Source organism: Anas acuta, chromosome 6 (genome assembly GCF_963932015.1).
Source record: "Anas acuta chromosome 6, bAnaAcu1.1, whole genome shotgun sequence".
Taxonomy (NCBI): Eukaryota; Metazoa; Chordata; class Aves; order Anseriformes; family Anatidae; genus Anas; species Anas acuta.
The window spans coordinates 19,175,768-19,199,914 of record NC_088984.1 but is presented as its reverse complement, the minus strand read 5'-3'; the positions used below and the strand labels follow the sequence as shown (position 1 = coordinate 19,199,914).

Here is a 24,147-nt window from a genome sequence, read left to right as displayed (position 1 = left end):
AATGGGATGAGGTTCAACATGGCAAAATGCACTTTGGCCACAACAGTCCCACACAACAGTCCCACACAACACTACAGGGTTGGGATAGAGTGGCTGGAAAGCTGTGCAGAGGAAAGGGCTCTGGGGGTGCTGATTGATGCTCCCATGGACATGAGCTGGCAGTAGGCCCAGGCAGCCAAGGTGATGGCATCCTGGCTTGTATCGGGAATAGTGTAGCCAGCAGGACCAGGGAGGTGATCCACCTGTACTCTGTGCTGGTGAGGCTGCAACTTGAGTACTGTGTTCTGTTTTGGACCTCTCAGAAGTGTTGTTCAACGCTTGCCTGAACATAAGCCAGCAGTGTGCCCAGGCGGCCAAGAAGGCCAATGGCATCCTGGCTTGTATCAGAAATAGTGTAGCCATCAGGACGAGAGAGGTGATCATCCCCTTGTATTCTGCTGTGGTGAGGCCACCCCTTAAGTACAGTGTTCAGTTTTGGGCCACTCACTACAAGAAGGACATTGAGGCCCTAGAGCATGTCCAGAGAAGGGCTACGAAGCTGATGAAGAGCTGGGAACACAAGTCCTGTGAGGAACAGCTGAGAGAACTGGAGTGGTTTAGTCTGGAGAAGGCTCAGGGGAGACCTTATTGCTCACTACAACTACCTCAAAAGAAGTTGTGAGGAGCTGGTATAGGCCTCTTCTTGCAGATAACTAGTGACAGGACTAGAGGGAATGGTCTCCAGTTGCACCAGAGGTGGTTTAGGTTGGAAATTAGGAGACATTTCTTCTCAGGAAGAGCAGTCAGGCATTGGAACAGGTTGCCCAGGGAAGTGGTGGAATCACCATCCCTGTGAGTGTACAAGGAAAGGTTGGATGTGGTACCGAGGGACGTGGTTTAGTGGGTGGCATTGGTGGAAGGGGGACAGTTGGACCACATGATCTTGGAGGTCTTTTCCAACCTTAATAATCTATGATTCTCTGCTTCTGTGGCTAAGTGCTGAATCCCACAATTTGGCCACAACAACCCCACACAACACTACAGGCTTGGGATAGAGTGGCTGGAAAGCTGTGCAGAGGAAAAGGATCTTGAGGTGTTGGTCAACGCTTGCCTGAACATGAGCCAGCAGTGTGCCCAGGCAGCCAAGAAGGCCAACAGCATCCTGGCTAGCAACAAGAATAGTGCAGCCAGCAGGAGCAGAGAAGTGATCGTCCCCCTGTACTCTGCTCTGATGAGGCTGCACCTCGAGCACTGTGCTCAGCTTTGGGCCCCTCACTACAAGAAGGACATCGAGGCCCTGGAACGTGTCCAGAGAAGGGCTACAAAGCCGGTGAAGGGCCGGGAACACAAGTCCTGTGAGGAACAACTGAGGTAACTGGGGTGGTTTAGCCTCGAGGAGGCTCAGGGGAAACCTCCTTGCTCTCTACAACTACCTGAAAGGTAGTTATCAACTTTTCCAACCTTAATGATTCTATGATTTTATGGTTTTATGATTCTATAATTCTGATTCTACGATTCTGCCTGCCAACTTGCGCGGCCAGGCGCGCCTGCCATTCTCCACAGATCCGAACCCGCCAAGCGCAGCAACTCCTGCCCCACCCCCGAGGCGTGCTGAGCGCCTGCCGCCCGCCCGGTAACACCCAATGGCAGCAGCCTCTCCAAGTGTCCGCCTCTGCCGCGCCCCGATTCCCCTGAGCGCCCAATGGGAGCAGCGGGCGCAGTATTTCCGCCTGTGTCTCTCCCTCCCCCCTTCTCCTCTAGCTAACGGTAGGGCGCAATGCTGCGAGCCAGCCAATGGCCGCGTGCCGCTGCGCCTTTCCCCGCCCGTTCCGGCCGCACTGGGTAGCAACGGCGGTGGCGATGGACGCCGAGGGGCTGCGGGTGCGTGCTGCGGAGGGCCGGGGGCAGCAGGGCGGGGGGCGGCAGGGCGGCCTCGTCGGGCAGTTGAGGACGGGGCCGCCCCAGGGTGAGGCGTGTGTCCGGGTGACCCGCGGCCGTGTGTCCCGCAGGCGCTGCTGAGCTACTACTGCCAGGAGGGCTACTTCCACCACCTGCGGGCTGCCGCGGAGGAGGCGCTCGGACGGCTCGGCGGCCACCCCGTGTTCCACTTCTACCGGGCCTACGGCGACCTGAGGACAGGTAACGCGGGGCGGGAGGGGGAAGCTGGCCCGTGCTTCCTCCGGCCTGCCTCGCACGGCAAGGTTCGGTTTTTAGGATATTGCATGGAAACAATATAACGTCAGCGCGGTCTGAATGCTCTCCGTGATGAGGAGATCACCCGCACTTAGTAGCTCACATACAATCACTACGTAGTTGCAATTCCCCCCACGCCACGTATGCACACTTGGAATGATACAGGTTTAGCACACATAGTGCCAAGGTGAGGAATGGTGATGCTCTGTCTCATCTAGTGGCTCTGTGGATGTTGGTCAGGTCATTTTCTTGGAGGGAACCTGGTACCCAACCATACGCCTGTTGCGTTGTATCACAAAGATAAATTTGCTGGTTCCACCTCATATCTCTTCCCTTCAATACAGCTGTGCCTAACCTTGCTGTATCTGTCTGCATCTAGAGAATTGACAGCTAATGCCTGTTGGGAGGATCTTCATAGATATTCAACTGCTTTGAGATGTTTATCTAGATAAACCGGGTTTTTCAGGCATGTTATGTAATACTAGCAAGTACTCTAAAGTGGAGGAGGGCTGTGGAAAGTGATTAGGAGAGAGTCAGGAGGCTTTGAGATGCTGCATTGCTTCCCCTGCTCCCTGATACTTCTTGGTTTACAGTCATGCGTTCCTATTTTTGAAGACCTTTTCTTTTGTAGATGTTTAGAACACTTAAACAAGGCAAGTGAAAAATCCTGGCTATATAAACGAACAGCCCAATGCTCCATAACAAGTAATAATGATGGATTTAATTTTCATGGTAGCTGACAGAACTAGCTCATAACTCCTCAAGTTCTCTGCATTGAAATACTTTCTTTTTGTTTCCTGTTTTTCTTTGAAAGACTTGCATAAACAAGTGAAAATGAACTAGTGATGAAAAAAGATAAGTAAAAGGAATCAGGAGTCCTTGAGGCTGATCTTGAAAGATGTTATAACCTATTCTGCTCTTGTTTTCATTAGGTGACATCCAAGAGGGTATTCGACAACTAGAGACCATTAAAAACAAACAGGAAGTGTCACTGTGTGTGTTGATGGCTCTGATTTACGCTCACAAAATGAGCCCTAATCCTGGTATGCTAATTAAGTTGGTAATGGTTTATATTTTTTAACAGATGTGTGTTAGGAATTGAGATCTGTAGATTAATTCTGCTGAACTACAAAAGGTATACCCCAGCATTGCATTTGGCTTAGTATCAAGTACTTTGAGTAAAATTTAACAAATAACAAATGTTGTTAACAAAATTTAACAAAACCACCAAAATACAAAGCTGTGAAAAGTAGTGTTGTCTTAAAATAAAACACTAAAAAAATGACTGACTTACTGTGAAAAGGAGGAAATAGAGGGGAAAAAATAGTTGCAAGCTTCTGATTCTTGTTTGCTATTGCTTCATCAGCTCTTTTGAGCAGAGCTGCATGTTTAGAAGGAAATTAAATCCAAGGTACTACTGTCTTTCAAGTTACACTGACCTCATGAATAAAGAAAAAAATCAGATGAACAATGGTACTTTCTGGGGGATTTGATAAATATTGCTAATTCTGTATTAACCCAGTCTGAAGACTGGGTTATTTTGCTAGGAATTATATGTTCAAAAGCGTATTTAGTCTGTCAGGTAAGCTGAATTGTCATGAATTTATTGCAGTGATGTCTTCCTGACTGTGGATTTATAACTTGTGTTAACAACTTAATCCATGTGATGTGAAACAGCTCTGACTAATGACTTCACTCTTATTTCAGTCTCTGGGGACTAATATTGTAGGGCAGTAAATTTATAATTCATTTCAAGACCCTCTGAGAAAAATCATAGCAGTAAGAATTGGACGTTTGATTTTAATGGTTCCTAAAAAGAGGACCAGAAAAGAATGCGGGCAAAAGAAAATATTTGGCATTAAGTCCCACATGCCAAATCAAGCATTTTTATATGGAATTAACCTGATGAGGGCAACAGATGATAAAATTTGGAATATAAGAAAATGAGCTTTAGTGTTAAGAAACATATTACAAATTTTCTATGGGTTCTGGACCTAAATCCTCTTGTGTTCAGCATTTTAAGACTGAGTTGCAGTTGTTTATTTGGTGGATGCTGATATATATGTGATAAGTTTATGTTCACCTGACAGAATTTGCAGCCACAAATCTGAAGCTTGACAAATAGCTGATTTCTTGCTCAAATCACAGAATGATAATGTTAATGGAAACCCTCTTCTGTGTCCAAGTAATATTTTTAACTGGGAGGGAATACCTGTGCACTTATCAATGTGTGATACAGAAAACAATGTTTGCTTTGGAAGTTGTTACCTTATGTGTTACTTTTCTGTAATATTTTGAGACACTATCAATAATGGATCTAAACAAAACCTTTTCAGATCGTGATGCTATTCTAGAGTTGGATACAAAAATGAAGGAGCAACGTAAAACAGCAGGACAGCAGGCTCTGTACTTTGCTGGCTTATTTTTGTGGCATCTTGGTCGTGAGGACAAAGCCCGTGAATATGTTGATAGAATGATAAAAGTTTCTAATGGTGATAAGGAGGTAACTTTTTCTTTCTATGTAAAATAATAATAGGATTTATGTATATTGTGAAGCTGGATTTACTACATCAGTGCTATTTGGAGGTTTCCTTCAATGAGCTGTGTTCTAACACTTTTTTTAAATACCCTAATTGCATTTGACAGGGACAAAGTAGAATTCAGAGTGCCTTTTTTTTGTCTGTGTTCATTGTCAGTTAAAAGGCCTGCATTAGCTAATGAAAATAGTATGTAGTAATGCCAGATTTGCTACTTGCTAGAAATTGTCATGGTGCACAGTAGATTTAAAAAGACTTTCACTAGGGGGAGGCATCTGTCTTGAATCTACAAATTCAAAAATAACTAGAGGATTGAGGCTTTTTAGTTTCAGCAGTTGTTAAAGGCAAAATTTCCATACAGTTTTACTGAGTAATTAATTTTAAACCTGTGTAAGTCTTGTATGTAGCAATATGTTCTTCGTTTATGTAGACATTGACATTTGATATTTTTAAGAATCTTTAATCTTCAGAAGAGTTTGTAAAAGTTTTGTGTGTTAATGATTTTTAAAGGTATCAGCCTGAATTCAATGAGAAAGGGGAAAATAATTGATGACTTCAAGGCATAGCTATTAATATTGAATGCATAATTGTTCTCTTTGCAGCATTGCACTCTTGTAAATGACACTAGTAATTAGCGTGGTTCTTTTGTGTGGTGCAGTAGATTACTCGGTTTTATGGTTCTTGATATATTACATGAATTAAATCTTCAACTATACTTAACGTTCACTTCTGGAAATACATCACAGATTTAAGAAACAGCTTATCTTTTGAAGTGTCATAGCTTATTAATAAAATCAGTAGTTACTAGTAAAAATCAGCCATTAAGAATTTCTTCGTTTTTAATTAAAAACATCTTGAAACGATACATTAATTTCTAAAAGGAATAGGAAAACAGCAATATTTATGACTTCACTCACTGAAGTTTTATGTTTTGTTTTCTTGTTTTCACTTTTAAGAAATAATATTTTTGAAATATTGCATAGTGAGAAATTTCTGGCTGAAATGCAGCATGTCTCAATTGTGTTTTTTGGAGGGTGTCTTTTAGAGAGACATGCACACTTTTTAAGAAGTGCATTAAGATTTAAATGTAAATTAAAAACAAATGATATTCCTCTTTCCTGTAAGTTAGCTAGATCCCCATTTCTAATTTGAGAATATGGAGTTGTGTGCCTCAGATTTTGCTGGGGGAGGCAGTTAGGGGTTTATCCTTAAACTTAGTGATGTATGCTTCACTTAGTATATACTGTTTGTTTTGATAAGGTATTTCATTGTGTTCCTCATTTCAAAAAAAGTAAGCCTCCTCTCATTCTTTTACATGCTTGAGGATATGATTTTCAGGCTATTTTTGTTTGAAAAATCATAACAGTGAATGTTAGCAATTCCAAAATATGGGTCTTCTACTAACCTTTGAGTCTTAAATAAGAGACGCTTATTTGATTTTATATTAAAGACCTCATGTTTAGTGAACTTTTTGGTTTTCATCACAAATAAAATTTGTTTAAATAATCCATATTTTCATCATAGATTTGACATATTTAACTAAAGCTATAATTGTCTGGAATATACAGAAGGAATATCTTCTTTAGAAGGTGAAATGGCTTTTCATTGAAGAAATTATTACTTTCAGTTAATAAATTGGATGCCTATTTTTGTTATGGTACTGTAGGGACTATGAAGAAAGGTTAGATCTTCGCCCTTCACAGACAACCTTCTTATAATCATGTAGTTGAAGAAAACAAAGTTTCTTCTTTCTCATTACACCATAAGTTTATCAATATCTGATACAAATGCTTAAAAAAAAAAATTCTGCCTAAATATTTGCAGAAAATATCCTTACCATTTGTGATCATTTCCATGAGGTTTTATTCTGCCTGTTTAGCTTGTTAGACAAGTTCATTTCCATTGTCATTTTTAATCCTTTAAGTAAATAAACTATTTGATCAATGTAATGGTGGAATGAATTATTATTTAGGTTGTGTGGTAGACTGGTTATAATTTCAAATAAATATTTTAAATAGTTAATTAAAATACATTACTTTATCTACTTTTTTACACTTACTATTCTATACAGTAATTTTCTTAGCTGATTAGTTAAGAAATCTAATTTTTTTACAGGGGTTGATTCTGAAAGCATGGCTTGATCTCACATGTGGGAAAGAAACTCATATTAAAAAAGCTGTGAAGTACTTTGATGAAGCCCTTCAGGAAGGGAACGATGTTTTTGCTCTTCTTGGCAAAGTAAGTTTACTTAACTTGAACACTTTCAAAATGTGATACTAGTTATCATAGTATGTAATATCATTATTGATTAGAGAGATTCTGTGAAGAGTTGTCCATAAGAATAGAGTTTATACAAGAAGTAAAATACAGCTGTCATATTTTTTTGTTCAGTTGACTAGAATTTTTTGTCTAGGTTTTAGCAGAAATGAAGTTTCAGTCACTTATTTAAGGAATATAAAAGTTATACCACAAACTGATTACTACAACAGTAAAAATACACTGATGCTTTTATCTCCTGTGATAAACAATATGTTTTAAATAGTTAATTGCAATGAGTAGCCAGGTTTCATAACAAGGCACGCTTTCTATGTTGATGAAGACTAACAAAAGGACATCTGGGTTCCGGTAATGTTACACTGAGGCCTACTTGCTGTATTGCTTCACCTTTTCTCCACTATTAAATAATACTGTGGTAGGATATTGCTTCTCTAAGTACAGTTTCTGCCTCTTCAGATGAACTGAAGCCAATAACTGTCCTTCTGTGCATCTGTGTTTCTTTTAAGTGTTAATATGTTGTGTTTTTTTCTTTGAATAAAATTAAATACCAGATGATGCTTTAAGGTCCATTAGATGTTGATGCTTTTTTAAAAAAGGTTATTATAGACAAAATGGAATCCATCTGAATACGTATTTGTACATGTATTTTGTATGTAGTAAAATCATAACTTAGTAAACTTTTTATTCATCTGTTTGTATGCAAGAAATGAGGTTTCATACCACAAAAAAATATAGAAGTTGGTGATGCTTGTCCACATTATGGAATTGCTGTGTTTAAATGTTAAAGTGCTTAATCTGTGGGTAATGTTTAATATCTTAAAATGTTGAGGTGGTTTAAACAAAACTAATCAAAAGCTAATAAGATAGATGTAGCTGAAGAATAACACTGGTTTTTTTTGGTTGTAACCGTCCTTAGTTGTAAATACTGTCCAGCAGTTATGTTTGGTATAGAGCTGCTTACCATGTAGAAGGTTTTACATATCTTTTGATATTTTTTTTGCAATAATTCTGGTTGATGCTGAAGCAAAACTGTTACTGAAAGATAGTTTCTGTATGAAAGAAATTCTGAATTTCGTACTTCTGTGAATGTGTAGGCTTTGATGGGACTTCTTTTCTTTCCACTAGGCACAGTATTTTGAGGTCCGACAGAATTATTCAGGAGCTCTGGAAATCGTGAACCAGATAATTGCAAGCTTTCCAAACTTCATTCCTGCTTTCATAAAGAAAATGAAGCTACAGCTAGCCTTGCAGGACTGGGAACAGACAGTCGAAACTGCACATAGGTTGAATATGAAATAACAATTATGTTCTTGCTATGTTTAGGCTGTAAGAATACTCTGAAGAAAGTTAGCAGTTAAAAAAAAAAATTAGAGCTCAGCCTTGCAATTCTGTGAGGGTACAACATCTGTACATCAATCCATCTTGGAGGAAGGTTTTTTTTAAGATAAGCACAGCTTTGCCACTTCATGCATTCAGTTGAGAGCTATGATTTAAAGTGAATGCATGATCAAAGTTATGATAGTTGTCCCTGTCAATGTTCTATAAGGATGTCTCCCTTGTACCTTGAGTTTTTTTTATTCTTTGTCTCTTGTGTTTTTTTTTTTCAGAGGTATTTCAGAAAAAAAAAGTTAGTGATTTTATTTAGCAAGATTAGTTTTTTGTTTTTTTTTTCTGAAATCACTTATACTTGAGAAGCATTCTCAATGCTTTATGTACATATGCTAATGTTATACTCAGACCAGCTCAACTTAAGAACCTGAACATGGAATTGAATTGAATTTATCAAATATTGAGAAGATTAAAACCAAAAGTAGAGGACTCTTCAATCCATATTCAAGTTTTATCCTACAAGGGGAATAAAATGAAATGTGATGGTACTATTTTTAACTTTTTATTTTTAAAAATATGGTAGGCTACCAAAGCTCTTAAAAATAAAAAGGAAGGAAATAGGGCTTACTTTCACTGAAACAGATCATGAATCAATTTAAATCAAAAATTTTTATTTCTTGGTTTGTTTTAGACTACTGCAGAAAGATGCCCTCAACTTAGAAGCCATAAGAATGGAGGCCCTGCACTTCCTATGCAGGGAAGGAAATATACCCCAGGTGAGCCATTTTAATGGTGGGTTATTGAGCATAACATAGCCTTTCTAGGGACTAGATCATGATCTTGCATCTGCCCACTCATATTCGGTGTTTAGGCCTGTACCACTTACGTGCAGGAAGATATGTATTTTCCTATTCTGACTCAAGTGGCTGCTCTGTTTTTGTTGGGATGTTTTCTGGATGTGAAAGGAAGGAAATATACCTCTTTACCTATTTTAAAAGAAACAGAATCAAACCAAAGAAGTCTCCTCTACACAGTTAGTCATGCCAATTCAAATCAGTTGTTTCTTATTGTTTAAATGCTCTTGTAAACCTCCTATTCATTGTCTTACTTTAAGAGAAATAAGCAAAGTAATGAGGTCTTCTAGTAATGCATTTTTGGAAGGGGGCCATAATCTCTTAATGACAGTCTGCAAGGTTAAATTCTTTAATGCTTGTGTGTTTTTTTTCTCTCTAAGAATTCTCTTAATCTTAGAGCAGAAGGAAAAAAGTTATTTTCCACACAGGGATATACGTGTGTAGTTTGCATATATGGTGCTTGTAACATGTTTTTCAGGAAACTCACAAAACTTGTCTAGATTGTCATATACCTTATGGTTGTAACCCCAGAAATGGCTAAAGTACTTCAGGTGGCTTGAGGAACTGTGAAATTCAATGTCCGAGCATCTGCAGGTACTTCAGTGTTGCAGGACCTGAAGAGCATGTGTGTCTGTATTGCACAGAAGCCATAATAAGATTTACAGGTCAGGGATTACAGACAATCTTGCTTGATGGGACTATTCCATTAGATCTGATACAGCTCATGTCACTGTCTTTTTTGTAGAGTACATAGAGGACATACAGATGTTTTATTGTTCCCTATTTCTCTAGAAATTCAAAAGCAATCCATCTCCTAGCCATGAGAATTTGAGTCTAAACTTCATGATACTATTACATAAATATGTAAAACGTTGCTAGTGAAAACTGTTCTGTTCTAATCTGTTTATTCTTTCCACTAGTAATTACATTATTCCTCTTTCTTTAAGGCTTCAGCAAGACTGGGTGACCTAGTTAAAGCACTGGACAAGTTAGAACCACGTAATTCACAGCTCTTCTGTAAAATGGCTTTAGCTTTCAGTAGAACAGTGAGTATATATTTTTTTTTTTATACAATGTATAAATATCCATGGATCCTGGTTTTGTTTTTCTTTTCTGGTACAGATGTTATGTCTCCTAAGTGTTTTTGGAGAATATCGAAATAGGTTAACATCTGTAGCTTTTTACTAAATTTTTAGTCTTGCATTCATTGTGACTTAAAATGCTTAAGCCATCTCATTCCTAAGATGTTTTTATTACTTGCTATTAAGTGAGAAATGCATTTCTTGTGAAAATATACTCAAATGTCTTAAAGAATATAGGAAGGGACAGCTGTTCAGCTTAATCACAGTGCCTTGAAACTGAAGTCTGCTTTAATCTCTGTTAGAACCCTTTTAAGAAGGCATTCAAAGCAATTATCAGTTTTGTGGAACTTTACTGTATGGTACTATATTTTTACTTTTTAACTGAGCACACTTTACTGTTAAAATTCTTATGCCATTACATCAGATTTGTCTTACGCGAGATGTTTTTCAGGTGCTGCTGTGATATTCATTGTGTAGACTATAAAATAAACCTTGAAGAGTTAAAATACTTTTATCTTAAGTGAATTTAAAAAAATAAAAACTTAAGGTTTAAAGATTACTTTTACCTTTAGTGTGGCAGGAACCAACTTATCCTTCAACATACACAAACCTTAGTTGAAAGAGCATTTGACTTGACATCTGACAATGCAGAATTTGCTACTGAACTTGGCTACCAAATGATTCTACAAGGGAAAGTGAAAGAAGCTTTAAAATGGTACAAGACTGCTATGACCCTTGATGAAACAAGTGTTTCTGCACTAACTGGTAAGGTCTTGCACTTAAGTTTTTTATCTTTTTTGCTGGTCTTAAGACACAGATGTTTTTCTCAATTTCCTGATACTGTGAATAAGTACAACTATTAGAACAGGACCACTGGACAGTACTTTCTGTATTTGTGTTATGCTGTCTTCCTTGTAGTGAGTTTCCCATCTCTGGATACATCTTTTGGTGCTCTTATTGAAGAGAGAAACTTCTTTTTTTTATTTTTAAATTAGAAATTTTAAAGTAAGAGTAAGCGTAAGGACAGATGTAAATGTGTGCATCTTTTGGTTTTGTGGATAGTTTTTAATATGAAAAAACATTTCAATTTATGAGAATACTTTGAAAGTTGCCAGATGACAAGTTCATAATATTTCTTACGTAGCTTTGGCTTAGTGTATTCTAAGTAAACTACACAAAAGGTCTGCTTTCACTAATTTTGGACCGTTATATCCAGGACTTCCTTCTGGAAAAAATGCTTTTACCTATTGTTGGGTTTTGTTGCCTTTTTGTTTTTTCCTCTTCCAGGTAACATTTCTAGTTCTTTATCTGTCCTAGTTAGGATCTGACTAGTTGGGGTGTTAGGTTAGTCACCAAAAAAAAAAGAAACCTATGTAATGGCCTTGAAAGAGGCTTTTAAAAAATCATTGGTGTTGAAGACTAATTTTTTAATAGGGGTGTTTCTCCTTTTCTCCAGTTATTGGCTCTTTTGTATAGGGGCATTATTATTTTGCACAGTACTTCTTGGCTTTTTGTCCATATAGCATTTAATATGCAGACATGAGGTAACTATTTCTTATTGTTTGGCTAGTGTAATTCATATGATATACTCATTCCTCTTATTTTAATCATGTTGCAAATCTGGATACCAGTCTAACTTCATGGAAGCACATAACTGTAAAATACATAGTACTGAAGTGCCTTTGGTAGTTAGTGTCTTACCATAGCGCAGAAATAAGCAACATTACATACTTCTATTAGCATTCATACTTCTACTTCCTTGTCTTAGTTGCCTGTCTTATTCACATGTACTGCCTGATCCACGAGGAAAACACACTGAAATTAGCCATCTAGTCATCCAGTGCTTGTCTCCCGTGGGTATGGTTCGCTGTGGCTGTGTGTGTTAGCGAAATAAACACAAATGAAGGGAGGGAGCAAATGCATGATTATTGCTCAAAACTTGTTAAATGCATCAGCCTGAGGTTTAACTGTTATAAATACTGGTGCAGTTATTTCATTATCTTTGAATACTGACAAGTTTTCATACTTGAGTGTGGTAACTCTCTAATATCTGTGGTCCTCTTTAATAACTTCATCAATGATCTGGACGAGGGCATTGAGTGCACCCTCAATAAGTTTGCAGATGACACCAAGCTATGCGCATGTGTCGATCTGCTCGAGGGTAGGAAGGCTCTGCAGGAGGATCTGGATAGGCTGCACCGATGGGCTGAGGTCAACTGCATGAAGTTCAACAAGGCCAAGTGCCGGGTCCTGCACCTGGGGCGCAATAACCCCAAGCAGAGCTACAGGCTGGGAGATGAGTGGTTGGAGAGCTGCCAGGCAGAGAAGGACCTGGGAGTGATGGTGGACAGTCGGCTGAATATGAGCCAGCAGTGTGCTCAGGTGGCCAAGAAGGCCAACGGCATCCTGGCTTCTATCAGAAACAGTGTGACCAGCAGGGCGAGGGAGGTGATCGTCCCCCTGTACTCGGCTCTGGTGAGGCCGCACCTCGAGTACTGTGTTCAGTTTTGGGCCCCTCGCTACAAGAAGAACATCGAGGTGCTTGAGCAGGTCCAGAGAAGGGTGACGAAGCTGGTGAGGGGCCTGGAGAACAAGTCCTACGAGGAGCGGCTGAAGGAGCTGGGCTTGTTCAGCCTGGAGAAGAGGAGGCTCAGGGGTGACCTTATCGTTCTCTACAGATACCTTAAAGGAGGCTGTAGCGAGGTGGGGGTTGGCCTGTTCTCCCATGTGCCTGGTGACAGGACGAGGGGGGAATGGGCTTAAGTTGTGCCAGGGGAGTTTTAGGTTAGATGTTAGGAAGAACTTCTTTACTGAAAGGGTTGTTAGGCACTGGAACAGGCTGCCCAGGGAGGTGGTGGAGTCACCATCCCTGGAAGTCTTCAAAAGACGTTTAGATGTAGAGCTTAGGGATATGGTTTAGTGGGGACTGTTAGTGTTAGGTTAGAGGTTGGACTCGATGATCTTGAGGTCTCTTCCAACCTAGAAATTCTGTGATTCTGTAACTCATAGGTTTACCCTGTCACATACCAGTGCTGCTGATTAAACTAGAACCCAGGTTTCCACTTTGATGTATTCTGGGTGTTTGAGCATACCTTGACATGCCTAATGCAAAACAGTGTTTGTTTTACTTCAGGATCTCCTCAGGACAACTTTTTCCTTTGTCCGTTGTGGACAATACTGCAATTCTTCCTGTGACTCACTTGTAAATGAAGCATTATGTTTGCTTCAGACCTCTCTTTACCTGGACTATGTCCAGAACTCACTCACTTTTTCTGTTGACATATATCACCAGCTGAAATTGTATTTCAGTTGCAGTGTTCTGTCATCTGAATATCTGGCTTTTATTTTCTTCTCTAGGGAGTAGACATTATCATTTCAGTATGTTAGTGAAGTGCCTGCCTATATTTGTTAAAGCTAGAGAGCTTTTGGGCACTGCAGGAATAAATTCAAGGGCAGTTGACAGAACAAGTTGTCTCTTATGCCCATGGCAGACAGAAGTACACACTTCTGTACATGTCTAAATTAGGTTGAAACCATAATCAAGGCAAAACATCTGATGCTTACTGCAAGTCAAACATTTGAATTTTTTGGGGGGTAGGATCTTTTGATCAACTTCATTTTGCTTCTTGAATTTGGAAGCCAAGTTTATGGTACACATTGACTTTTGTTAGTCTAGAACAAGTTGAAGACTTACCGTGTTCAACTTTGTAATATTAGGGATAAGATATTTGCATGTAAGTGCCTTATGACATTGCTTATATTAATGTATTAATTAATGCATTCTCTATCCCAGATATTTCGAAGTACATAAAATATGCATTAGTATAAGTATCAATCTGTTCTTTTTCTTCTCTTATCACCATTTTATTAAGAGCCTGAAGAAACTTTTTTATGAAAAACGAAGTGTATATTTGACTAGGAAATTGAACCTGAAAAAATCTTTTAATATGTTGCAGGAATTATCCGTTGTCAGCTAATACAAGGGCAACTAGAAGATGCGGAGCAGCAGTTGGAGTTTCTTAATGAAATTCAGCAGTCCATTGGGAAATCCGGGGTAGGAGACAACTTTATTCATTAAAATACTTTGTTCACAGCCTGAATTGTGGTCCACTACCTACTTCATCTTCCATATTTCTGTCATTTGAGTAGAGCATCTTAGCGGGGTACCATTAAATCTAAACTTCAGATTTCACTCCCTAAATTGATAAGTTGCTTAACTTTGCAACACAAGACTAGTTGATTACTAAGCTTTATCTCTGAAGATAAGTTTGAAATGTCAGGAAGGGGGGATATTAATTTGCAGAATTCTGTACTCAGAATAACTTAAAGCTTCTTGCACAGTTTAAAAGAACGCAGTGATCAGTAGTATCATTTGCAGTGAACATCCTAAATGTCTTACAGTATCCCTACAAGTGCAAAAAGTGTCTGACACTCATGATTATGTAGTATTTTATGAATAACAGACAAATGTATCTGAAATATGGAGAATATTGTTTCTTTTTTCCCTGTAGGAGTTATCTTTCTTGCGTGCAGTCCTAGCTATGAAAAAGCATAAGAGACAAGAAGAAGTTATTGCTTTACTGAATGATGTTCTGGATACTCACTTTTCATCATTGCGTGGTTTTCCCCTTGGTGTGGAATACTTTGAAAAACTAAATCCTGACTTCTTGCTAGAAATCATTAGGGAATATCTTAATTTTTGTCCAGCTCAGGTAAGCAGCTGTGTATCACATCTGCCTAAAAAAATAAAAGAATAATTTTTGCAATCATATTGCAGAAGCTTAGGAAAATTTACCCCTTAACATGTGAATTATATGAGGTAAAACTGTTTTAAGATATTATACTATCATTAAACAAAACTAAAAATATTCCATGAGGTGAGTAAATTGTAATAATACTTGAAGGTTGGGATATTAGTTTGGCCTGTGTCTGTATTTGTACTTTCGTAGTATCTCCTTTAATCAAGAAACTAGCAATACAATGAATAGAACTGTCTTGATATGAAATTTGGCTTTTGAACTGCAATTATTCTGTTACTGAAATATTTTTGTCAGTTCAGGATATCTTTTCAATTTCTTCATTTTATTTTCCTTTGAGTGTTGATAAGTCAGTGTATTACTAATTTTTTTGGAAACCTAAATAAATCTTGTTTACTTAGGTGGCTGACTTTCTGTGATTGAATTTGCTTGTGCCAGGCTTGGAGCAAAGGCATGTAGAACTTAAATTGAATGGTGATCTAACATGTCTAAAGTGGAAGAAGCACACTTATAGTACCTCTAGAAAGTGTCTTCCTTAAATAGATCATACCTCTGTAGATGGCTGGTGGTGACTTTATCCTCTTGCTAGGAGATTTCTAGTCAAATTGTTGAACCTTTCTGTGAACATTCCTTCATGTAAAGCTTTAGCGTCTAACCAGCAAACAGTAAGTTTTCCATTATGATATGTCCCACTGTCTATAATGAGATGTTATCATTTGAGAGTCAGAAACATCAGTAGCAGTAACAATTCCATGTAATTTTGTCTACAGATACACTAAAATAAGTGCAGTTCTGTGAAGTAGTGCTTTATCTGAAGGTTTGCCTAGGGTATTTTCTAGAATTACCTTGATAGTACCTCTTGTCTGTAACAAAAGAAAGGTGGCTCCTGAAGTTTGATTATCCCCTTACTATAACAAAGTAGTGTTTGATAGGAGGGAGGCTTCTGTGTTGGTGAAAGAGCGTGGCTACTTCCTCAGACTGTGTGTCCCAAGAGGATGTTAGTTGTGAACAGAAGGATCTTTAGCTTGCCTTTTGCTTGTTGTACAACATTTGCTTCAGGCGTCTAGCTGAAGCAATCAGCAATCTTGAAGTGTAATTTATATTACCATTGTTGGATCAGTTGGCATGGTAATTCAGAGTATGCTGCCAAATGTTTATGGCATGACTCCTTAGTTATGTCATCTCCACATTATTTTGTTTTCATTGGAGCCTGAGGCTCTTGTGTGTTCTTAATAGCAAGAAGTTGCATCTTAGCTGTAAAACATCTTTTTATTTCTTCACTACAACACCTTTCAGTTGTCCAGCTTTACTGTCATCATTAGAGCTCAAAGTGAAATTCAGACTTAACAAGTTCTGGATTTGAATGTAATTTTAACTGATACATTGCTTGTGGTTGCATTGTTTTTTTTGTAAGTGTTTTTCCTCTATTTTTACTTGTTTTCTTTTACTTCTAGCCTGCATGTCATGGACAGTCTCCTTCATCACTTCTCAAACACTGTGCTTCTGTTCTGGAAACTGTGGTAAAGACTGTGCCAGGTCTCCAACAAGCTATTTTTTTAATTGCAAAGGTGAAATACTTAACAGGTAACACTCATATGAATGGCTAGCTATTTCTCTCTTCAGTTCTTTTTCTAACACAAATTAATTCCATGCTGAACAGAGTATTCACTCTTATCCACTGTAGAACAGATCATTACAGCTAAGTGAAGAACACACTTTTACTGCTTTTTTGTGATTTATGTGAATGTGTTTTATTTCTACACATAAGAATGTTCTATGTTTTAATCTACTGCTTCCAAAAAGAGGTCACTTAAGCGACTTGCGGATGAAACAATGGGGAAAGTCTTAAGTTTGACTTGGTTTCATTTCAGTTCAGAGCCACAATCAAAAAAGTAGTGGTACTTCATGCATACATTTATTCACTCAATGATTACAAGTATTAAAAAAAAACAAAACACAATGAAGCTAGTAAATAGTGAATAAATGTTGTGTATTTAATACCTGTATTTCATAGCACTTATGTTTTCACTTCCCCTTTTTTTTGACTTCCTAGGGGATATTGAAGCAGCCTATAACAATCTACATTACTGTCTTGAAAGGAATCCTTCTTATGCAGATGCACACTTACTCATGGCCCAGGTATATTTGGCTCAAAACAATACTAAACTGTGTTCTCAATCCCTGGAACTCTGTCTGAGCTACAATTTTGAGGTAAGTTGGACAAAAGGAAATAACTTTATTTGATTATCTAAAGTTTCTTGTATGTTTTTGAGTATAATCTTTTAAAATGAGACTTCTGTGATTACATGTTCAGTATCTAAATGTTTATGTGAACACAATCCGAATATTTATCAAAGAAATGACAAAAATGACAACAGGACAAAACTAATCCCTTATTAGAACATACTGGAATTGCTTTACAATACAACAAAAAGATAATTTTCTCTCAAATTCTTATAAGTTTCCTTTGAGATCTCCTTATCATGTGAAGTCTCTTTTAAAAGGTAGATTTGGCAGACACAACTTATGCCAAATAATAATTCTGTACTTTTTTAGTTGCCAGCCTAACAAAGCATATGTATTCTAGTGTGGGAGGTGCTTAAAATCTATTAAAATTTAGTCTAGTTTCAAGTAATGCTGTAAATTTTTTTCTGTCCCAAAGTCTCATGTTATGAAATAAGCTTGTAATTACAAAAAAATATGGAACTATCTCATTACTGTTTTGCATGTTCTTAAACTGAAATGTTTTAAGTACATTACTGAAGCATATATCTGGAAGAAAGAAGTAACAGAGGCTAATATTTATAATGGAGTTAGAATACCACTCATAAAATGAAATCTGGAAACTCCTTTCACATTATTTTTTTCAGGTGAGAGAACATCCTGTGTATTACTTAATTAAGGCCCAAACCCAAAAGAAGATGGGTGAAATATCAGAAGCTATTAAGACCTTACAGATGGCAAGGAATTTGCCTGGAATGAGAAAACATACAGCTTCCTCAAAGACCAAAGCAAAAAGAACTGAAATTGATGCGAATGATCGTGTGTCTGTCTTCCTAGAATTAGTAGAAGCACATTGTTTGAATGGAGAACTGGTAAGATAACAAATATATCCCAGAATGAGTTTCATTTTCCCCATTAGCAGATATCTTATGCTAAGGTAATTAGCATAGAAAACCATTACTCCTGCCAGTAGGTTTTGCTCTGTAAAACTTCAAAGATGTGATATCTGCCTTGACATCTTTAATATATGAAATTATACAGGGAAAAAATATTTGTACATGCTCAATTCTTGCTCTGCAGGACCTGTTTAATTTTGAGGAGTGGATACTACTTCACTTGCAGGCATGTAGATTCTTGTTCTGTTGTCAGAATGCTATTACAAATATTTTTGGATCATGTCCTTACTTTTGTGTAGCAGTGTATTTACTACTAGCTGCGTCTGAATGTACAATAGGATCCTACATATGTCAGAATATAACAACATAAGGTGTAGAGTAATGTAGTTGAAAGGCACCTCCAGAGGTAATCCTGCTCAAAACAGGACCAGTTACAGCAAGGTTCTCAAGGTGATTTTTGATCATATTCATGTATATATGCAATATCAATGTTGCATAAAAAAAATGGTAGGGAAAGTAATATGTATGACAAATTTTATTTACATAGTAAGGGGAAAAATAACATTAAAAATCTTTTAGCAAAAGAAATGGAAACTGTATGGTTTGGGTTGCTTTTTTTTTTTTAATATAATGGCCTTAGACATTCATTTGCTTATGGTGTCTTTTTGGATGTTCAACAAGAAATACACTAATTCTATTTGGTTTATTTTCAGCATGAAGCTGCTATAGTACTGCAAGATGCCATTAATGAATTTTCTGGAACTCCTGAGGAAGTGAAAGTTTTGATTTCAAATGCAGATTTGGCAGTTGCTCAAGGAGATGTTGAACAAGCCTTGACTGTGCTCCGAAATATCACACCTGAACAACCCTACTTTGTACAAGCTAAGATAAAAATGGCAGACACTTATCTTCAGTACAGGAGAGATAAGAAGTTATATGCTGGCTGCTATAGGTAAAGTTTTGTGTTGTATGTATATATTTTCCTATGTGCATATGTATATAATGGTAGAATTGTGAGCTACCTTTTTCCCTTTTTACTAAATAAGTCAGAAAGGTGTGGTGACATAATGAATTACTGTTGTAATGTATCATGTAATTAAAACAGTAATTGGAATTCCTACTTTGGAAAGATCTCTTTATATTTTAAAAACTAATATTAAAATAATATTGTCATGCCCTATTTGTTTGAATACCAATATTGACTTGTTAAATACTGAGCAAAGTTCTGTCTTCTCTTTCTAGAGACCTTGTAGAAAAACTTCCAAGTGCTCATACTCTACTTCTTCTTGGTGATGCATACATGAATATTCAAGAGGTATGAGCTAGCTAGGAATGAATAAGTGATTGAGTCATCTGTTGGCTTTTGCAAGTTGAGGCAATGCTGATTCTTACTCGTTTGTAGTCAGCAAACAAAGTGCTTAGGGATGTAAAAAATGAAATTACTCACTACAAATGTAACTGTTCTAAATTCAAATTAAAAGCTATTGAAAAGGCATTCCTCCTAGTAATCTTTAGGTAGAAATTCAAGGAGAGAATTTTTTCTTGATTAGTCACCCATCAGGTAAACAGAAATCTGAAGTGAGAGCTAAATCTTATTTGGAGAAGTTGGAGATACTTAGTGTAGTTTTGAAGCTTAGAATACTTCTGAAAAAGTTCTTACATAGAAAGCTTGTATTTAAAAATCTTAAATTATTGAATTCTGATATACTTCTGAAATCCTTTGCTTATTTGATGAACTGGAAATCTTTTTTCACTCTTTGTAAAAGAAGTAGATATAAAAATTTGAAGGATAAAATTTAAAAACTTGATGTTTTGAGAGAATGGATTGGGGTAGGGTGCAACTAATTGAATGACTAGTTTAGGGAACTGTAGGTGATTAACAATTCTTTTCTTAATAAGGATTTGCAAAGCAAAATGTAATTTGTGTGCTATACAAGGTGGAGGAGAAATGAATTATCTTCTTTGATACTAAATTCACTTGTGCTTTATATTAACTTCAATATGTGCAGCCGTAGAGAAATCTCAGAGGAGAAAGTCTGAAATTAATTCAAACTCCTGTGTCAGATCCTTTCCATATTCAGCTTTAACATGGACATGCATATTTAAATAGGTTTTGTACTTTGAGCAATCACATACTGACTATTTTTCTCTCAGAATTAGTGTAACTTATGAACCGGTAGTATGGGCACTTGTTCTTAAAAGTACTATCAGATTTTTTTCTTAACACACTTCTCATCTCAGTCCTTGACTTCCGTGTTTTTTATCTTTCACTGAAGCCTGATGAAGCCATAGAAGTCTATGAGCAGGCCTTGAAGAAAAATCCAAAAGATCCAGCTTTAGCAAGCAAAATTGGAAAAGCCCTAACCAAAACTCATAACTATTCAAAGGTAATCTGTAAATATTCTATCAAACAAATTAAGCATTGAGTTTGTTATTGTCAACATGTGGGCTTTGCCAGCTTTTGTTTTTCAAGTTGAAAAGAAGAAATCTTTAATTTTATAGTAGTGAACAGACTTGTTACCCTGGAAGTAAGTTTGCAATGTAATATGTATCTGGCTAAAGTAACAAATGTTGGTGGGTTTAGACCTGATGAATTGTAGTTCTGGTGATGTGCAGTTGGTATGGACTTGGGCCTGCACTCAAAACCATAGTTAAATACTTATACATTGGCCTAGCTTTGGATCACTGTTGGAAAACTAGAATCCATTTTGGGGAAAACTTATGTTTTATGTTTGTAGTATTAAGGTACTTGCATTTGTTCAGGTCATTATTATCAGTTCAGTATAGTTCAACTCCTGTCTTGTGCTATGATACTCCAGATCTGTGTGGAATAATCTAATGTACTGTGATTAAAGATTGAACTAGATGATCTTAAAGGTCTTTTCCAACCTAAACGATTTTATAATTCTATGATCTTATTATTTATAAATGATTTTATTCTATTCCTAGAGTTGTTTTAGGGGAAAAGAAACCTGTATTGTGATGGGTGTTTTATAGACTTCAATGTCTTTGTTTTGCTTTAAAGCTTGGACTACATTATCTTTAGGATGTTTAACCTTATATACATGTCTGTAACGTGTCCTGTGCATTTTTAAATATCTTTTATTTCAAACGAATAAAAGATAATAAAACACTTCAATTTTGTTCTGGAAGTGTAACTTTTCAACACAATTTCAGCCTGGATTTTTTTTGTCTAACTAAAGCGAAATCCTAATTCAAGACTACATGGGTTGTACTGTGAAGTACTATTTTTAAACATAATAATAATTTGATCCAGAAGATAACTTTTTTCTAGATTAAATATTTCTTTTCATTGACATTTGTCCATTTTTACTGTCTTTGTTTTTAAGCATAGAATACTCCTCTTTCTAAAATTATTAGTTGGTAGTTTTAAAATTCCTGTGACTTCTTACCTTCCTGTTTTTCAGGTAGACTTGGAGAAAATTTTTATCCTTTGTATACAGTAAAACTCAATAACTCTTAACTCCAGTCTAACTGGGATTATAACTTTAGCAGTTAATGAAAATGTAATTTAATTGGCAGGGAACCAGATGAAGATAGTATGTGATAATGTTGTAATGCATATTTAGCAAAATGTGGGCTCTGGTTATTTTACTTAATTTTGGAAGTCCAAACCTACAACCAAACGACATCACTTTAATGCAGTCCTTACAAGCAAATGACTTGGTTTGTCAAGGAGTAAAGAAAGTAGAGAAAGCTCTAAGCTTTAGTATGTGATTAAAAAATCTTAGTAAGGTTTTTGTTTTAAGAGTTGTCTTTAAATAATTCTCAGACTTGTGTTTGTTCCTTTCAGGCAATCAGTTACTATGAGGCTGCCTTGAGAAATGGTCAACAGACCTTCCTTTGCTATGATTTGGCTGAGCTTTTAATGAAGCTGAAGCAGTATGAAAAGGCAGAAATGGTACTTCAGCAAGCTTTAGATCATGAGCCTGGTATGAATATCCTTGATTTACAGCAAAACATAAGATTCCTGCTATTATTTGTGGTTTCTGTCTGCAGGGAATAAACAAGTTCTAGATCAGCGTTCTTTGGAACTGTAAAGCACAGTGTATTTTACATGATAGATACTTCACATGTATCATTTAAATGATACATGAAAAATACACCCTAAAATAAGCTTCACATTTATTTAAAGATATTCTTGCTAAGTTGTTTTTTAAACTTCAAATGTCTGTGATGGATTAAGAGGTCCAGTAATTACAACAGCAGAGTTCTATACAGGCAAGATTGTTACTTTTCTTTGCTAACAGAAGTCCTGATATGAATTGATCAAGTATAGATGAGTCATTCCTGTTCTTAGGGGATGGTTGTTTAAGTAGAAAATGGTATCCTTCAGGGCAGAGAGACAAAACTGCTTGCAGATGTCTCTTAGTATCCCCTTTTGTGTCAGGAATGTGTACTCACTCCCAAAGTTAACTCACGCCTTTTCTTTTGCTCAAAGGCTATGAAGACATTTAGTGTGAACTGTTGAGTACTTCTTGATGTAATCTCTTTTGCGGTGGCTTGATTATAATAGCTAACTTTTTTGGCTACCTGGATAGAAAAACAGAATTAGTATTATCCATCCATAAGTTTTTCTTATGCCATTTGCTTTTCATTTTACTAATCTTCCAGAATGTGCAGAATGTTCTTTACTAAAAAAAAAAAAGTTTAATGTTTTATTCCTAACTTAAGCATTTGAGGACCTAATTAACTTAATCATGCTCAAAACACTTTAATCTTTTAGTGTGAAAAGATTGAGTATTCACAGAATCTCTAGGTTGGAAGAGACCTCAAGATCATCGAGTCCAACCTCTAACCTAACACTAACAGTACCCACTAAACCATATCCCTAAGTTCTACATCTAAACGTCTTTTGAAGACTTCCAGGGATGGTGACTCCACCACCTCCCTGGGCAGCCCATTCCAGTGCCTAACCCTTTCAGTAAAGAAATTCTTCCTAACATCTAACCTAAAACTCCCCTGGCGTAACTTTAGCCCATTCCCCCTCGTCCTGTCACCAGGCACATGGGAGAACAGGCCAACCCCCACCTCGCTACAGCGAGCAGAGTATTAAACAGTTTGCTCCATTTACCTTAATCTTCTCTTCCATTTTACAACAAAGCAAAAAGTACATAAGCTGACATAGTTTTTGTATGTCTTCTGATATACTGCTTTTTCTCTGGAGAATGTGTATATCGTTGGCTGATGAGTTAATGCAACTTACTGAATAGTTTAATATCTTTGATTAGAAATGTTAAAATATTTTTATTTTACTAATGAAATCTAAAATATAGGAAGTGTTAGGGAGGGAGTGATCCTACATAGTTGGCTACATTCTAGTCCCTGACTTAGTCCTGTAATCGTGAGACAGTTTGCTGATAGAGCAATACACTTTTTTTTTTTACATAAAAGGCAATAACAATAAATCCACATGGGTTTTGTTGGCTTTTATGTTTTAACATGGAACTGTGCCCAAGGTGCTGCTTTATCAATACGTTAAAATAAATTCAAACTGGGGAGAGCTAGTCTTATTCTAATGCAACCTTATGTGTGTGTATTTTTAATCATTATGTGAAAGCTTGCTTTTTGAGTAGATATCAAAATATTTAGTTAAAATAACCGGTTGTGTTCATGTCTATCTCTCTTAGCCTAGCAAAAGAAAGGTAGTTTGAGGGTGGACTAGAAATTTCTTGAAACAATCCTATGCTTTTTTGTACAGTGATACAGAATCAGTTTAGATATTTTTTACTGCCTTTGAGAATGTTTTATATAAGAAACACAAAGAATGGCTGTATTTGTTGTCTACTTAAAAGCTACTCTTGTATTTCTGAAAATGCAAATAGACTAAACTGCCATGTGTCTTGTATTCTTTTTACATCTTTAAACATCTTGGCCTTACAATCTACAAACAGAATGGGCTTTGTTTATTCCTTCTCTTGCCTCCTAACTTGGCACACAGTCAAATCAATCATAAATACCTAAAAGTCAAGCTGTGAAGCTTTGACTTAAGCTCTTGC

The 24,147-nt window shown here is 36.9% G+C and overlaps 1 protein-coding gene across 1 annotated transcript in view; it reads left to right on the top strand.

The window, feature by feature from the left end:
• The first annotated feature begins 1,724 nt into the window (after nucleotides 1–1,724).
• The window catches only part of TTC21B (tetratricopeptide repeat domain 21B), a 35,293-nt gene continuing 12,870 nt past the window's right edge, over nucleotides 1,725–24,147 (top strand). Inside the window, exons 1-18 of the mRNA XM_068685644.1 lie at nucleotides 1,725–1,860; nucleotides 1,989–2,118; nucleotides 3,105–3,215; nucleotides 4,509–4,675; nucleotides 6,825–6,947; nucleotides 8,112–8,269; nucleotides 9,007–9,091; nucleotides 10,117–10,215; nucleotides 10,824–11,016; nucleotides 14,208–14,305; nucleotides 14,763–14,963; nucleotides 16,463–16,592; nucleotides 17,062–17,219; nucleotides 17,879–18,103; nucleotides 18,841–19,079; nucleotides 19,370–19,442; nucleotides 20,404–20,514; nucleotides 21,942–22,080. Of these exons, the coding sequence (XP_068541745.1) occupies nucleotides 1,774–1,860; nucleotides 1,989–2,118; nucleotides 3,105–3,215; nucleotides 4,509–4,675; nucleotides 6,825–6,947; nucleotides 8,112–8,269; nucleotides 9,007–9,091; nucleotides 10,117–10,215; nucleotides 10,824–11,016; nucleotides 14,208–14,305; nucleotides 14,763–14,963; nucleotides 16,463–16,592; nucleotides 17,062–17,219; nucleotides 17,879–18,103; nucleotides 18,841–19,079; nucleotides 19,370–19,442; nucleotides 20,404–20,514; nucleotides 21,942–22,080 (2,527 nt within the window). The 5' untranslated portion in view covers nucleotides 1,725–1,773. The remainder of the gene's footprint in view (nucleotides 1,861–1,988; nucleotides 2,119–3,104; nucleotides 3,216–4,508; nucleotides 4,676–6,824; nucleotides 6,948–8,111; nucleotides 8,270–9,006; nucleotides 9,092–10,116; nucleotides 10,216–10,823; nucleotides 11,017–14,207; nucleotides 14,306–14,762; nucleotides 14,964–16,462; nucleotides 16,593–17,061; nucleotides 17,220–17,878; nucleotides 18,104–18,840; nucleotides 19,080–19,369; nucleotides 19,443–20,403; nucleotides 20,515–21,941; nucleotides 22,081–24,147) is intronic.